This window comes from Hipposideros armiger, unplaced genomic scaffold, assembly GCF_001890085.2.
Source record: "Hipposideros armiger isolate ML-2016 unplaced genomic scaffold, ASM189008v1 scaffold_129, whole genome shotgun sequence".
NCBI lineage: Eukaryota > Metazoa > Chordata > Mammalia > Chiroptera > Hipposideridae > Hipposideros > Hipposideros armiger.
This window is the reverse complement of record NW_017731479.1, coordinates 215,656-233,635: the sequence shown is the minus strand read 5'-3', so window position 1 is coordinate 233,635 and position 17,980 is coordinate 215,656. Positions and strand designations below refer to the sequence as shown.

The 17,980-nt window shown below is 44.2% G+C and overlaps 1 protein-coding gene across 1 annotated transcript; it reads right to left on the bottom strand.

The window, feature by feature from the left end:
- Positions 1 to 5,542: 5,542 nt before the first annotated feature.
- PEBP1 (phosphatidylethanolamine binding protein 1) lies at positions 5,543 to 11,590 on the bottom strand. The gene is made up of 4 exons (XM_019649131.1): positions 11,304 to 11,590; positions 10,057 to 10,166; positions 9,272 to 9,372; positions 5,543 to 6,533 (listed from the first exon to the last, which is right to left on the bottom strand). Exons 1-4 carry the CDS (start codon positions 11,430 to 11,432, stop codon positions 6,316 to 6,318), a joined length of 558 nt encoding a protein of 185 aa, XP_019504676.1. The 5' UTR covers positions 11,433 to 11,590; the 3' UTR covers positions 5,543 to 6,315.
- Between the last annotated feature and the right edge of the window lie 6,390 nt (positions 11,591 to 17,980).

Genomic DNA, 17,980 nt, shown 5'->3' with positions numbered 1-17,980 from the left:
TCAGTGATGTGTCACCAGAAGGAAGGAAGACCAGAGGAATGAGGGTCCCTGCTCCTAACTCCTGGCACACGCTGAGCCTCCCAACTCCTAGTACTTCACGAGGAGGCAGTGAGGACAGACAAGGACCAGAATGGCAGGAAGAGAACAGGTAGGAAAGCAGTGCTGGGATGGCAGCAGAGAGCCAGTGTCCTATATTCCAGCATACACTACACTCCCCTGAATTAAAAAGAATTATTACAGGTTTGTTATACATATTAGTAAGGGCTGTTACCTTTGATTTGCAATTATTCCTTCAGTAACTATCTACTGAGTACCTTGTATGTCAGGTGCCAGGCTAGATGCTTGAGATACGTCAATGTATGTCAAACAGGTAAAGATCTTTGCCCTAATGGAGTGTGTACATTCGGGGTGGGAGGAAACTGATAACACAAAAATTATAATATCTTAAACATGGTAATAAGTGCTATAGGTAAAGGGAAAATTAGCGAAGTGGGGGGAGGGGGGGGTCAGAAGTGCCAGGATCAGCATACATTCACTCATTCAAGAAGTATTTATTGAGCACCTACTGTGTGCCTAGGGGTATAACAGTAAATCAGACGGATGGGATCACAGCTGTGCTGGAGCTCCACATGGTTTAAATCTCCACTGAAAAAAATCAGCAGTAGACTAGGTTAAGCAGCGGTGGGCTAAGACGAGCCATGAACAGTGCAAGAACTGGGTGCCACCAGGACTTTGAAGGAACTGCAGCGGTTGAAATCACAGGATGCCAGTGATGTCTGCGTAAAAGCACTTCTTGAATTTACCATCCTCTGTAATTATTTGTTTATATATCTATTGAAAAAGGGTATTATTCCTGGGCAACTGGAAACATGCCCATGTAAGAACTCCATATACCACTCTGACTTTAATTTAGTAATACATTTTGCCCTAGAAATGTACAAAAAGTACATTTTTATTGTTCCAGTTTGACTCCAGAGCAGTGTGAACCTTTCCTGCTGATTACAATTACAAAGTAGACAAAATGCAAAAGCAACTCTCTGAGAACACTGAAAAATAAAAGCAGATGGACTGTGGAAAAGCAACCTAGACAGAGGGATGAAGGCAAAATAAAACCATTCTCAGATGAAAAAAAAAAAAATTCATCGTCAGCAGGCTTCCTCTACAAGAAATGATAAAGGAATTCCTCATACTGAAGGGAAATGATACCAGAAGGAAATTTGCATCTCTGAAAATGAAGAGCAACAAATGGTAAATATCTAGATAAATATAAGACTTTTCCCTCATAGTCTTGAACTATTTCGAAATCTATGTATACATTTTTGTTGAAAGCAAAAATGATACCATTGTCTGGTGAGGGTTTCAATATATGTAAATGTAATCCATATGATAACTATATCATAGAGGTTGGGGGTTAAAGGACCCATTGGTTGCCATGCTTCTACATTTTATACAAAGTGGTACAGCTTTTATTCTAAGCAGACTGAAAAATTAGTTATGTGTATTGTAACTGCTAGAGCAACTACTTAAAAAACAAAGAAGGAAACCCAAAGAGGTAATAGCTTAAAAATCCAATAGATCAAAATATTCGAATAACCCCAAAGGCGGCAAGAAAGGGAGAACAGAGGGGCAAACAGAAAACATATAAAATGGTAGACCTAAATCCCTCCAATCAATAATTACATTAAATATTAAGTCTCTCAACAGTCCAGTTATAAGACAGAGATTGTCCTTGACTTCATGAAGGGTCCAGTCTAACAGAGGAGATAAACATTACATTAAAAATGACATATACATATTTTTAAATAACAATTGTAACGTTGCAACAGCATAGTACAGGACACTCAAGCCCAGTCAGGGAAGGAGTCCCACAGTTAAGAGATACTTAAAGAGTGAATGGGGGGTGACTGGTTAGCTTAGTTGGTTAGAGTGTGGTGCTAATAACACCCAGGTTGCTGGTTCAATCCCCACATGGGCCACTGTGAGCTGTGCCCTCCTTAAAAGAGTCAACTATGCCATCGTAGCATGAAAGCCATGTGTAACCAATGACAGTGGCTGTTCCCCAATTATAAAAAAAAAAAAAGTGAAGGGGACATTGTCAAAGAAAGTGGGAGGAGAAGATTCCAGGCAGCATCTGTAAAGGACCAAATCTGTTAGTAGCCATGTTCAAGGAACTGAGAGGCAGGCAGCAAATTCCAAGTTCAGTAAGACAGTGGTGGGACGCTGGAGAGGCAAATGGGCGTCAGGTCATATCGAGTCTGACAGGCCATGTTCAGGATCTGGTCTACATCCCAGAGCAACTGCAAACTGCTGAGGAGCTTTAAGTAGACAATTTAAGGACAGAAGTTCCTCACTCCCTGATAGCGAAGAGGATTTTTAGGCCACGTATTATGATGCGGAAGTGATAGATACCAATCCTGTGTTTCTGAGATAAGGTCCTGTCTGTTAATCAGGGTTTAATTTAGGGGTCCTAGAGAAATTGACTTGTTTGACCTATGTTCCCCCATGAAGTCAGAATGATGAACAGTTCCCAAGATTCCAGGGTTGTGTTAGAAATACTGGGCTTAGGAGGGCGGCCGGTTAGCTCAGTTGGTTAGAGTGCTGTGCTCATAACACCAGGGTTGCCAGTTCGATCCCCACACGGGCCACTGAGTTGCACCCTCCACAACTATTGGGTTGTTGAAAACGTCATGACATATTTTTTCTGTTTTTCGTTGCAAAGATGTGTCACGACTTTTCCAACAACCCAATAGATTGAAACAACTACTTGACTTGGAGCTGATGGGTCCTGCAAGAACACGCTGTTCCCCAATAAAATTTAAAAGGAAAGGAAGGGAAGGGCAGGGAAGGGGAAGGTAGGGAAGGGAAAAAGAAATATTGGGCTCTGGAAGGGCTGCTGAAGCTGTACTATGATGAGTAGAGACTTTTTAAAAACACGCTTTTTGGTAAACACGTAGCCAGGCAGCCTTGAGGAAAGTGGCTGTTTGTAGACTTTGTTCCTACGTCAGTCAGATCCAGTGACTTATTTACATGTATGAATTCACACTTAATCTCAACAAAAAATCATTTTGTTCTCCAACAACCCCGTGAGGCAGTCTAGATTCCCCCACCCATTTTTCAGATGAGACTGAACCTGTAAGGGAATTTGTGTGTTCATGGGCATGGTGGTGACAAACGTGGCTTTGAGGCCAGCGCTGGGTTCAGAACCTGGACCCCCCACTTCCTAGTGAGGTGCCCCCCTGGGCAAGGTCACTTCACCTCCCAATTTCATAGGTGAAACATGGTATCCCATTGTTCCCAGGTTACTATTTTTTTCATATATATTGTTCTTTTGTGAACTCATGCATACATTCACAAGTTTTTTTGGTTGGATTGTTTTGACCTTTTTAGGAATCATTTATGAGTCTACGCCTGTTTTAGACAAGGAAACATTACTGTAATGCCTCATAAATCTTCAGAGTGTAATTTAAAAAGTACCGTGGTTAGCAAGATCCAAGTCTCAAAAAGGGGCAACCAGTTAGCTGTTGGTTAGAGCGCAGTGCTCATAATACCAAGGTTGCCGGTTCAATCCCCACATGGGCGGCTGAGCTGCACCCTCCACAACTAGATTGAAACAACTACTTGACTTGGAGCTGATGGGTCCTGGAAAAACAGTTCCCCAATAAAAATTTTTTTAAAAAAAGTCTCAAAGAAAACAGGAGTTTAGAAAGAATAAATGATTTTAAATATACACAAATAAAGTAAAATGTTTTCAAAGTCTGAGAAAACTGGTAAGGGCATGGAAAAAGTTACTTTCATATTCCACTGACGTGAATATAATCAGGTGATCTTTTTGGAGGGTGGTTTGTCTGTATCAGCATTGAAAATGTATATATCAGCTGATTATTTCAATGCTATAAATTTATTCCACTAAATTACTTGCAAAAACATTTTATACATATGGGGTTGGACAATTCAGTTCGCAGACTCATCCTAGAAAAAGTGCTATATGCCTCATTGCTGAATATCACTAGTCACCTTCGAAGTACTCCCCTTGGGAAGCTATGCACCGAAGCCAGTGCCTAGTTCACACTTCAAAGCAATTTTGGAACTCTTTTTTCTGGAATGGCCATCAGAGCTGTCATATTACCCTTGATGTCCTGAATGTCATCAACATGTCTTCAATATTTCCTTTATCTTTGGGTAAAGATAGAAGTCTTTGGGGGGCAGATCAGGTGAGTAGGGAGGGTGTTCCAATAGTTACTTGTTTACTGGCTAAAAGCTCCCTCACAGACAAGTGTTATGTGAGCTGGTGCATTGTCATGATGCAAGAGCCATGAATTGTTGGTGAATAGTTCAGGTCGTCTAACTTTTTCATGCAACCTCTTCAGCACTTCCAAATAGTAAACTTGGTTAACTATTTGTCCAGTTGGTACAAATTCATAATGAATAATCCCTCTGATATCAAGTTAGCAACATCGCTGCAACAAGTTCGCAAACTTAATTGTCAGACCTGGTAGTTTGCTGAAGCACTTTATAACAGCAAATAACTGGAAATAATCTAATCACAGTAGGGAATTAGACTGATTAATTATGGAATATCCATAAAATAGAATATTTGTTCAAAATAATGACATTAATTGTGGTGACCTGATAACCAAAGATATAGTACCTGAAGGTACATTAAATATGGAAAGATTGAGAACTACACATACCAGTGTTAAGGATAAATATGTATTGATAGATACATACTGATAGGGATATTTACATTTTCTTGTGAAAGAAAACTGGTAACTGCCATTGAGACGGGAAGGTTAAAGACATTTTCTTCCTGTACTGTTCACCTTGTCTAAAACCGTGTGCATGTATTATTTTCACATTTATTTCTAAGGTCAACAGGGTGGTCGTTTTCTTTACTATTGTTTTATATTTTTTAAATGAATTTTAAAACCCTAAAGTTAAAAAATAATTACTCTCCTTTATCTGTTCCCAGACATGACATGCGGCCACATTTCCAAGTGTTTCAGAGAAGGGCCACAGTGCAAGATAGGGGAAAGGCCCAGCCTGGCTTAGCACCTGCCAGGCCTAACTCAGGATCCTGTCTCCATCACAGACCAGGTCAGTGACTCAGACCGTCAAACACCTCCTTTCCTTTCTTTTGGTTCATCAAGTGTTGAGTGACCTGTACCCAACCCCCACCCTTTGGTGCTGCTTCTGTATGAATTATAAGTCAGAACAAAGAGAGGTGGAGGCTATTTCTGAGCTGTTGTTATGGTGTCGATATAACTACACCATAGGGGATACTTACAAAGGGCAAAGGTTCTTTTTGAGCAAGACTTGGCTAAGGCTTTGTGATTTAAAAAAAAAAAAAAATCCAGTTTAAATTAATAGTTGCTCCTGTTAGAGGTTAATGGCATGTGTGTAAGTGTGGACCCTCCGTACAGTCCCTGAATCAAGCCCCAATCCTTACTGCTGGTCAGGGAAAGGGATAGTCACCCTTAGAGGTTGTCTCTTGACTTCCCACATTTATGAAGCCCCATACACAAAAGCGCAAAATAGCTGGAGGCCCAGTTTGTCCACGCAGAGTTTTTATTTTTAGTCAACTCTAAGCAAATAGCAGAATTAACACATTTAGCAACTCCAGAACAGCTTTTCTTACACCAGTGAAAAATGATCAATATAACAAGCACAGGCTGACGGATTTCTGATTACCACACCCCACCCTGCAGCGCGTCTAGACAGCAGTGCCTCAAACAGGAAAGCGAATGTCCCCACTGCTTTTTCCAGTACTGCTCTTTAAAGGCCCCAAAGTAGGATACTGACACCTAGTAACTAATCCGGGACGTCCCATATTGGGGGCTCGCGGGTATGCCCATCTCCGGCTGTCCGCCGAGAGACAGGACCAGGAAAACACATCTCAGAAGGTGCCACCATGCGCCATTCTGGACTCGGGCTCACAAAGACAAGAAGCAATAGATCTTTCTTTTTTAGCCCCTTAAAGATTTTTCGATGCTCTGCTCTATTACTGTAGACCTGTTCTTCTTACCTACAAATTTTTCTTTAAATTCTGGGTTACTAATCTTATATTAACAATCTGATGACCCCATCATAGTACCATAATATCCCCCAAAATGGAGTTCATACTTGACCAAAACATAAACCAGGGTGTGTAACCCTGTACAATTTTAAGGGAGAGGCAGAAGGAAAAGTCACCCTAAACCACTACCTGCTCAGGTCTCACCTGAGAACGGGAACTGGGTAGAGGAGAATCTACATGCATCACTGAACTTGAGAAAACTGCTGGGGCCTCCGGGGCCATTTCTGTCTCCTGGCTTTCCTCTACTTCCCAGACAGCTGCTCATAGAGTTTGGGCACATAGTCATCCCACTCCGCCTGGTAACACGAGCCGGCCACCGGGGACCCGAGCCCGTACTTCTTGCGGAAAGCTGCCACCTTGAATTTGCCACGGTGGTCTCCCGATCGGTTGCTGAGAATGGGCTCATCACACTTGAGCGGCTTGTCCTGCTCGTAAACCAGCCAGACGTAGCGGTGAAGGCCTGGAGGGAGAGACGGGCGGGAAGATGTACACACCGGGCACCCAGCTGGCATCTGATGGAGACATCACCCATTTTCATAGGATGTACCAACACGCGGGGACCCAGACCACCCCACTTTTCCAAAGACACTGAGAACCCAGAGAGGTAGAATGAGTCAGGTCACTCAGCTGCTGAAAATCACCAAGTGTCTCTCCACTGCAACTGGTATGAAGTCCACGCCCCGCGTTACAGCCTCTAAGGACCCGCGGGGTCTGGCCTTGTTCACCCCTCCTCCTGCATCCCACGCCAGGATTCACCCCTCCCCCGTCGTTGCCCACCACTCCATCAGACTGCCCCTTTTACTTGTGCCACAGAAACTCTGCTATCTAACGTTCTTTTCAATTCAATCTCCCTGCTAGTGAGATTCATAAAGCTATGGCGTTTGTCGTGTTGACCATGATCACCCTGGAACCTACCTAAGTGCCTGGCACATAGGAAGTGCTAAAAATATATAAGAAATGGATGACGGACACGGCAAATCACTCATCATACCAGGTACTCATCAAACCATAAACCTACACAGACTAAAGGAGAACATTGTCTTTCTACCTCCAAAACTCACTTCCATAGAAGACAAGAGACCTGCTTGGAAGGAAACGACCCCAACTCATTTACACCAACTAAACAGTAGCAAAGAATGTTTAAAACAAGCCAGCAAGCTTTCTACAAGTTCCAATTAAGTACTGGATACAAACAAGTGCTGAGTTTTTTTTAGGTTATTTCAAGAAAAGTTATTCCAATATCTGTACACCCATGTTCATTGCAGCATTATTCGCCAACCCAAATATCCACTGATGAATGGATAAACAAAATGTGTTTATGCCTACACGCATGCGCACACGCACCTATTATTATTCAGCATTAAAAAAGAAGGAAATCCTGTCACTTGCTACAAGGATGAATTTTGGTATGAATCTACATGGATTTTTAAATTTAAATTTGAAGATCTAATTGGCTTTATTAAGCTATTCATGAATTCGGCAGCATCTCAACTAGCAACTAGTAGGGTGCTCCTACACGGAAGGGTGCATTGTATGGATCTATTAGGTGGTCGGGAAAGTCATGACGCATTTTTGCAACAAAAAACAGAAAAAATACATCATGATTTTTCCAACAACCCAATACTGAAACTTGCATATACTGCTGACTAGTGTAAAATTTTTCAACCTTGGAGAACTCTTGGGCAATTTCTATGACCCAACAATTCTACTCTTAGGTATTTACCCAAGAAAACTGGAAACCTATGCCCACAAAATGACAGGAATGTGTATAGCACCTTTATTCATAATATCCAAATGCTGGAAAAAACCTAAATGTCCACTAACAGGAGAATGGCTTCATGAGCTGTGGTATATTCGTACAATGGAATACCACTTGACAATAAAAAGAAATGAATTACTGATACAAACAATAACATGAATGAATCTCAGACATTATCTCGACTGAAAGAGACCAATCGCCAAAAACAAATGCATACTGCAGGATAGCATTTGCATGAATGCAAAAGTAATCTATGGAGACAGGTGTCAGAAAATGGTTAGTTCTGGGAAAATCTGACTTAAAGGGTGTGTGCATTGGTCAATCTTCATTCATTAAACCCTTACAATCTGTGCATTTTTATTATATATGTTACACCTTACTAAAACAATATGAAAAAAAATGAGTCACTGAGGCTTTTTTGTTGAGAACACAGCTCCTACTTGAGAGAATTGCTTTATTCTCATGGGTGTACTTCTCATAATTAAACTGCCTAATTTTATAACTGCCCTAGAGACCTTAATAGATTCCTGGGAAACATGTATCTTTACCTTCCTTTTATGGATGCCTGAGATGGCTGAGGCCACCTGAAACTTCTGAGTCTGCAGATAAAACATGAGTCGATAGCCAATGGTCCTTGTACCTCTTCAGACTAACTCATGGCTGGACAATGTGTGCAAAAGCTTGTGTGCTGCCATGCTCCACCCACCACCACTTCCTTGTTGCAGAAAATGGAACTATCCCATAGTGCACAACAGGCAGTAACAGTGCATGTCCACCATTAGCTTAGGCAGCACTTATCCAACTTGGAGTTTCGACACTGCATTCGGTCTCTCCATGTGTGTGTGTGTGTGTGTGTGTGTGTGTGTGTGTGTGTGTGTAAAACATTAACACAATATGTGTATATGTGTGCATGTGTTATGTTCAATATAGTTCTTAAAGTCTTCCAGATCTTTTCAAGATATCACACTTGATTCTCAAGAGAAAAAGCTATAAAGCAATAAAGAAGCCAACTTTTAATAATTAATTTGGAAACTATGATCATTTCCGAGAACTTTTATGGGAACTAGAAGCTCAGCGATCACATGGGGCAAAAGCTGAATATAGAACTTAGTTCAATCCATGTGCAGCCCTGCAAGAAGCCATTCCAAGCATTCTGCAACACTGCTTCCTGTCTTCTCACCACTTTCCTGCTTATTAAAGGCCTAGCAGCTAAGAGGTAATGCTGCAGAGAGTCCGCCTAACCAGAACCCAAGGTTCCAGCTCCCTGACTACTGCCTTGGAGGTGAACTACATTGCCTGACATCTCCACTAGGGTCAGGACTCTCATAAATAAAAGAATAAAGCTCTAAGAACCAGACTAAGACTTGCAGCATTTTAGGCCAATCTTAATGTCCACCCATGCTCCCCTCCACCTCCCCCTAAAAGCAGCCTTTACTGACCTGTGCCCTTGGGAGGTCCAGAGCCCACGTAATCAGAAAGGACCGTGCCACTGCTGATGTCATTGCCCTTCATATTGACCACCAGAAAATGATGCCATTCCCTACGAGGAAGAACACAGGACCATCAACACCACCAGAAATCAGTACCCACTCACCAGCACCACCAACAATCATGAAGTCTATGTTCCAGGCGAGGATGCGGCAATGAGCTATAGTCCTGCTTTCGTGGCTAGTGCAAACGTCATGTGTATGCACAAGAGAGGGCTCCGCACCTGCCTCCGAGGCTGTTTAGAGCAAGGGTCAGCAAACGTTTTGTAAAGAGCCAGACAATGAATGTTTTTAGCTTTGAAGGTCATATCCTCTTTGTCACAATAACTCAACTTTCTGGCTGTAGCATGAAAGCTGCCATAGACAAGATTTCAGTAAGTTATTATGGCTGTGTCCCATAAAACTTGATGGACACTCAAATTTGAATTTCGTGTAATTTTCAGATGTCAACAAGTATTATTTGTCTTTCAATTTTCTCCCAATTATTTAGAAAGGTAAAAACCATTCTCAGCTCCTGGGGCTGTACAAAAAAAGGCCTCAGGCAAATGTGGCTCTCAGTTGCAGTTTCTAGTCTCCTGGTCTAGGGAGTAAAGAAGCCAGAAATGCATGCTTTGGCGTAAACGTGTACGTAAACATTCCAAACCAGACCCACTAGCATAGTATGTCCAGCAAGGGACTTAACACAGTGCCAGAAGCACCAGCTCACGTGGATGACTTGCTGTTCCCCAACGACTTGCCTATATTTGGGGTCTTTCCTGCTGGGAGCATCCGGATCTGTCAAGACCAAGGTGTAGAGTTTACCTGGATCAAGACCATCCCATGCAATACTGGTGGGCCGGTCCTTAACCTGTAGGAAGGAATCAGTTTAGAGTTAAAAAGTCAGAAGTGCTAAAGAAACCAATACTCTTTGACCTTTGGTTCCTCCAAGACAAAACAGAGTAGATTATTAATAAAAGGTAAAGTGTATTGACGCGACTAAGAGCCAGAAGCTTTAGTTTAATATACTCTTTATTTATTTTAGTCCGAGCAACACTATTAAGGCTGGTATCCTAGCGTGTTATTAACAGAAAGAGGTGGGGTCAGGGTTTCAACCCTGGTGCTGACTGAGTCCTCCTAACTACAACCTTACCAAAGACGGGATCTCCAGATTTGGTGATGTTACCCAGGACCTGCTAAATTGAAATCTAAATTAACTGGGCATTTAAAAGTGCACAGAAAATGAGAAAACCGAGGTGGCCAGACGTGGGCAGTGAGTCTGGGAAAAAGGCTGCAAGACAGGCACCTCATATTTAAACATCCCAAACCAAAACTTGCCAGAGCAACTTATTCACACCACTGCCTCGGAGCTTCGAGGCCAACAACTCGCAACGGTGTCCGGCATTCTCGTTTCTCCACTTTCAGCAGCCAGGACCTGGTCCTGCCTCACTTATGGGCGTCACAGGTCAAGGCCAAACGGTATAAAAAAAAAAAGCCCGCTGCCCTAGAGCCTTTCAGCCGCTGAAGTCACTACACCACGATCTTGACGGTTAAAGCAAAGGAGGCCTCGCTGGGCACCGCTGATCACCGGTTACATAATGCGTCCGTCATATGTCCTCCGATGAGGCTCTTGCTCCCCCAAAGGAGGCCTAAAATCCCGAGACCAGGGGTAGGTGGGTGGGGCGGCTCCGGTGTGGCCAAGGCCACGCCATCCTGGGTACCGCCCCCTCCCCGCCCCTGCCCCCTGCGGTCCCGGCCGTTTAGCGGCCTAGACCCCCGCCTGTGCCTTGAAGTCCGGAAAAGTGGATTAATTTCTCCTGCAGGCCGCGGCTCCCCCGCCAGGTGCTGGATTGCAGGTGCTCGTGGCAACCGCAGGCCTGCAGCGTGGGCACCGCGACCCCCTACTATTGGTGGGTCGGGCGCAGGCAGGCCAGAACGCCCTCCCCGCCTCCCCCGGGTCTCCGGCCTGCAGGCCTCGAGCAGCTGCATCCCCGTCGCCCTCGGGTACCTGGGTGGGCGTCAGCACTTTGCCCAGTTCGTTGACCTCCACGCCAGAGTATTTGACCTGCAGCGGGTGCTGCGGCTGCTCGTCCACTTCCTGCAGGCTCAAGGGCCCGGACCACTTGCTGAGGTCCATCGGCTTCGCGGGGCCGAGCGGGAGGGCAGCCGGGAGAACCGCGGGAGACCAGGCCCAGCGCAGCAGCACAGATTGGAAGCCGTCCGCAAACAGGCCGGAGGCGGCGTGAGCCCAGCGGCAGGGGCAACGCACGCGCAGGAGCGGCCGTCCGGCCCCCCCCCCCTCTGCGCTTTGATTGGTCAAACCCGGCGGCGCGTGGGGCCTCGCGCTCTCGGGTTAATGCAACCGGCTTTGCCTCTGTTTGTGCACCGGAGGGAATCTGCAACCCGCCGTCGTGGAGTTCCCCCGTGCCATGGCTCGGCTTGCAAGACCGTTGTTTAAAGAAACGCAATTGAGCTACCCTTGATTTTTTTTTTTAACCTTTTTGCATGATTCTCTCCTCCACTTTATAAATTCAGAAATGGTCAGGCCTTGCTTTTCTATTGCACTTCCTAAAACAAGCCCGGTTACTGCCGCCTCGCTGTAATTTCGCGCATGCTCACTTGTTTGGTAACTGCCCGGGGAGAGGGCGTTAGCGAACTTTCGAGTATTTTTCTCATCGGACATTATATTTGCACCTATAATTGATCCTCTTCATTTCCAGTTGTTCCAAACAAGATTCCTGGGAAATTATTTTTTAAAACCATAATTATTATTCCTATTTTGGTGACACGTGGCTTTGCCTCTACCAACACTCACTGTGGCCACAAAATGCATTCTTTTTGCTAAATATAAAGAGCCCTATTTAATAGTTCTTATCTGATTTGACACTAGGATAGCTTTGACATTGGTAACCACCCCCAGGGATTAAAAAGTTGTTTGTTTTCATTTTTTATTAGGAAGTAATACAAGTTCATTGTAGAAAATTCAGAGAAAAAAAACCAAAAAAGTAAATAAAAATCATTTTTATTCTACTACTTGGATATAAACATCGGTGACAATTTGGGGTATACATTTCCACTTATAAAACTATGAGCATAGATAATTTTGTTCTATTTATGCCCCCAAAATATTGTAATTACATTATACTCTACCATTTTAGAATATCTGTATCAAAATGGGGAGAATTCTTTCACAATGTTTACGTAATATTAGATCACCAGATGTACTCTTTAAATCTTAGAATTTTATATGTCAATTGTACCTCCATAAAACTGAAATTAAAAATAGATCTTCATTATATTAATGGTTTAGTCTACTCTAGATATACCACAATTTATTTAACAAACTTCTTGATGTTGGCATTTATGCTGATCTGTAGTTTTTTCCTTTTACAAATATCACTGACATGGGCCAGCTGAGTGGTGCGTTGGTTGAGAGTTGGCTTGGGGCCGGCCAAGTGGCTCAGTTCGTTAAGAGCTCACTCAAGAGTTTGATCTCTGAGCAACAGTGGTTCAATTCCCGGCCTGAGCTGAGCTGCCGCTGAGCTGCCAACAGGTGGCAAGATGGCTCAGCTAAAAAAAAAAAAAGTTGGCTTGGGACACCAGCTCTGAGCAGCAGGGGTCTGGTTCAGATCCCACATGAGGGCCAGTGACGCTGTGCCCTCTACAGCTAAGATGGTAAACAACAGTTTGACCTGGAGCTGGGCTGCCATGAGTCGCCGGCGACGGTGTAGGCTGCAGTGAGGCTGGTTGGCAGCTGGCCTGAGTTGCCGTGAGCCCCCCGCCAGTGGCCATCCAATGGCTGGTGAGCAACTGCCTCACCCGGGAAGAGCACAATGATAATACCAAAATGGGCCAGTGAAGTGACTTCCTCCACAACTAGACTGAAGAACAAAAGGACAGCAACGTGTCTGTTCCCCTCCCCCAATTCCCCAATTTAAAAAAAAAAGTAAAAAAATATATATATCACTGAAATGAGCATCCTTATACATAAACATTTAAACACCTGGTGGATAGGTTTAGGAAAATTTTATTAGACGAGGGCTAGCTAGGTCAAAGGATATGTACTTTATAAGGGTGAATCACAGCTAGTCAAGTGTCTAGTTAAGTATGGATAGGAAGTAACCCCTTCAGAACGAAGCAGTGATATGATTATTGGTTCTTTCCATCATCCTTTCTATAAATACGTTTTGAGAATCTCAGGAGCAAAAGGAGAAACAAACCCTACCCTCATGGGAGTGTATATTCTAGCAGTGGAGAGAGACATTAGTCAAGTGACATTTAGTGAAAGTAAAATTACAAACTGAGATAAGTGCCTACAGAGAGAAGACAGGTCCATGTGACCTCAGGAGTCACCCTCAGGCTCAGGGTAGGGATGATGCTGTGAGAAGATAGGTGATGAATGCAAAACCTCTTGGGAAAGGCGGAAAGACATTCTAGATATTTCTGCTCCTGGCTACGATTCTTGCCCCTTCCCTACCCCAACAAGCAAAGGATCACCAAGGCCTATAAATTCTACCTCTTTAATGCCCCTCCAATGGGTCCACTTCTCCATGCCACCCCCTTTCCCAGTCACAACTTCAGTGTTGCTCTCCTTGACCACTGCCTCCAGGCTTCCCTTCTAGGCCATTCATCTTTCTCAAATGTCAATCAGGTCAATCCATAGCTCACCCCTCCACTTTCCCTAAAGCCCTCTATGGTTCCCCATTGCCTCAGGTTGAAATCCAGACCTTTAATAGGGTCTTGTAGGCTTCTCCCACCTCCCATGCATTCTCTCCAAACGCTCTTAATTTGTTTCAGTTCCAACTTGTCTTTCTACCTCAGGGCCTTTGCACATGCTGTTCCCTCTTCCTGGGACACTGCCCGCCCCAACCCTTACTGTACTCGTTCCAGCTCACTTTCACTCACCTCAAAGATCACTTCCACATTCTCCCATCCATCAAGGCTGGAAAAATGCTCTGCTCTCTGCAGCCATGCCTCTTCTGTCCTTTCTCTTTTCTAATATTCAGAGCATTTGGGATTACAAGTTTATCATCTGAACCATACCACCACCCACTTGAATATAAACTCCATGAGGGTTACCTCTCTTGTTTACTGGTTCTTATCCCCAGCACTTATAAAGTAATACCTGACACACTTAGTACATGATAGTATCATTATCATTATTATTGTAAGAAAATAAGTGAATTTTTAAAAAACCATCTGGTTGGTTTTAGGTTCAGATCACTAAAGTTTTGCTTTCTGATAAAATATCACATCCAGGAAAGGCAGGCCATATAATCCTGATATCCACGGTGCCTCCTTAATCAGCAGCAGCCGGAGAAAGCAGAGCGCTTTTCCTCTCACTGTTTAAACAGCTCTCATTAAATGCTCATTGGATAATAGATGCCATCCCTCAAGCCATGTGTTAAATAAAAAAGAAAACAGCTATTTGGTCTGAAGAGATGGTTGAACCTTTATAGAAAACGCTCACGCAGAGATTTTTAGAACTTGCTTTAAGCTAGTCTCTGGGACTAAGCACTAAAGCTCATTGGACGTTTAAGAGGTAGGAACGATTTTATGCAGAGCCTATTGGGTGCAAAGTGCTTAATGTGCTTTATTTAGCTCCCTCAACTGTCCTGGGAAGGTGATGGTAATCTCCTTGCTTTATAGACAAGGTAATGGAGGCTTGGAGTAATTGGGAAGGACCACCTGGATCTTCCCCACCTTTCTCTGTCTGTATTAGCTATGGGTTACTCTCTCCGCTGAGGAGAGAGAAGTGGATCCAGTCCCACTAAAACAATGGTTGGCACCAACCAAACCATATTTACTGTGTCCCTACTGTGTGTAGGTGAGTGCTCCAATAGCGACCACTACCACTTACCCAGTGCATGCTATATGCAGCTCAGGACATTCCAATAACGACCATACCACTTACCAAGCGCCTACTCTAGGTATGCTCCAGTGACAATTACCATATACTGAGCACCTACTGTGTGCAGGTCAGAGTGCTCCAGTGAGAAAGGCTAACATTGACTGACCACTGCCATGTGCCAAGCCCTGACCAAAGGCCTTGACACTCAGCGTTTCATTTCCTCTTCACACAAACCCAACGTGGGCGGTACTGCTATTATTCCCATTTTATAGATACCGTAAGTAAACTGAGGCTTGGAAAGGTCTAAGCGGCAAAGCAGCATGAAAGCCCACCTGGCTCCAAAGGCCAGATGCCGAGTCCTTAAGCACACCCTAGCTAGGAGTGCCGGGAATGAGGTGAGGCAGGCATGGCCTCTGCCCTCCAGAAAGCTTTCCTCTATGGGAAGCCACCAGGAAAGCCCCACATGGCAACCCTGAGAATGCACCTCTCAAATCGGCCCCGTGGTAGAGAAATTGGCCAGGGCCCAAGCTGTCCTCTGCTTTTAGGCCAAGGTCATGCTTTCACAAGGCTTCTCACACCTTACTTTGAGCCCAGTGAGACCCACTTCAGACTTTTGGCCTCTGGAACTGTAAAAGAATAATTTTGTGGTGTTTTAGGCCACTACATTTGTGGTAATTTGTTAAAGCACATGCCTTATCCTAAGCCTCAGTTTCGTCCTCTCTAAAATGGGTTTACCAACACCTCTGAGATGATCATTGGTACCCCCAAGTGGGAGCTATTACTGTTATGATATGTTCATGATATAAAAACTCATAAACAGGGCCGGCCGAGTGGCGCGTTGGTTAAGAGCTGGCTTGGGATGCCAGAGAGCCCCGGTTCGGATCCCACATATGAGGGCCAGTGACACTGCCCTCTATAGCTAAGATGCTGAACAACAGCTCAACCTGGAGCTGGGCTGCTGTGAGTCGCAGGCGATGGTGTAGGCTGCAGCCCCTGCTGCAGTGGGTTGCCATGGGCTACCGTATGTAGCCAGTAGCCAGCGTGAGCGGCCAGCAGCCGCCATGAGTGGCCGTCCAGAAGCTGGCGGCAACTGATCTGCCTCACCCGGGAAGAGCGCAATGATGGTGCCAACTTGGGCCAGTGAAGCAACGTCCTCCACAACTAGACTGAAGAACAAAAGGACAGCAACTTGTCTGTTCCCCTCCCCCAATTCCCTACTAAAATCTTAAAAAAAACCCCTCATAAACAAGCAAACAAATTAAAATTAACTAAGTAAAGACCTTTAGTAATCCTACCACCCAAAAGCAATGAACATCTTTCCGTATTTCCTTCCAGACTTCCTTCTGTGCTTATAAATGCAAATATGCATGTATGAAAGTGTGTATTCAATAGAAATTGGGTCAAATTATATTTATACGCTGTTGTATAATTTACCTTTCTTCACTTCCTCCTGTCATGTCTATAAATTACTACAGAAACATTATTTTTTTTCCCCCCCATGTGGCCGCCGATCGGCAACTCAGGGCCGCTCAGCTCAGGTGCAGCTCACTGGCCCATGTGGGAATCGAACCGGCGACCCTGTTGCTCAGAGCTCGCGCTCTTAACCAACTGAGCCACTCGGTGGGCCCCTACAGAAACATTCTTAATGGCGTCACAGGAGTCTGGTGTGTGGATTGTCACTTGTTTACAAACACAACCCCCTTTGGGAACATTAAAGGTGCTTTCATTATTATGCTCTAGAAATATCTCTGCAATATGTATCTTTTCTCATGTACCTTCATGCACTTACTTGGTTGGTTGTTTTCTCCTTAGGATAAAATCCTAGGAGTAGTGTTACTGGGTGGAACATTCCCATTTTAATGTTCCACCTTGGGGGGTGAGGGGGGAGTGGCTCTGTGGCTGATTAATTTTTAAGCCAAAAGGAAACCTAGTGATCAACCATGTTTATCCTCTCAATTGTTTTCAAACATTTCTATCTCCACAAAGTTTTATTTTTCATGTTTCTGACCATAGATACAGACTGTGTGTGCCACACAAGAATACATCTATACTTTCGTAATAGCTCTCATTTCATAGTCTGTGTCGAACATTTTCTGATATTAAATGCAGTTCAAAACATTGTTTTCAAAAGTGACTGCCCAATATAATGGCTTCATGAATTACTTAATCATGCATTTGTTGTTATTGTCGAGACTGTTTCTCATTTACCCTCTCCTTTGACAGTGGAGGAAAGTGAAGTTCGGAAAAGTCTCAGGGACCTACCTACCGAAGGCTGATGTCCAGCTGAGAAGTGAACCTGTTTGGGCTGTGGCGAGAGATTTCTCTGCAGGGTCGGGAGCAGGTCTGGGCAGAGGGAGGACACCCGAGAGAGAGCTCCTGCCAGCCAGAGCGGAGGAGCCAGGCGCTCCTGCAAATGTCTATGGAAAGGCTCATTTTTTTCTCCAAAAACCGAGACATGCCTTAAACATCCAGGAAAAGAACCAAGCCCTGGGGGAACTTAGGGGGCTCCTGGCATACAGCAGATGCTCACCGATTATCAGAACACTGCTCCTGTAGTAAAGGAGGTGGGAAAGCAACTTTTGAAAAAGAAAGAAAAGGGAAAGAAATGCTATATTTGTTGCCACATATCCACTAACAAGTTGCCTTTCTGGAATGTAATTTATGTCTGCGTCTAGACGGGGAGCTTCTGTAGGTGCTGCGGTGGGTAGATTTGAATGAATGAGCCTGTAAAACCACAGGATGTTTTTGTTTGTGGAGGGGAGGAAATTCACTGATGTGGTTATTCAGTGGAATGGCTTCATTCCACTTTTACTCTTTGTGCTTCTACTAGAGAA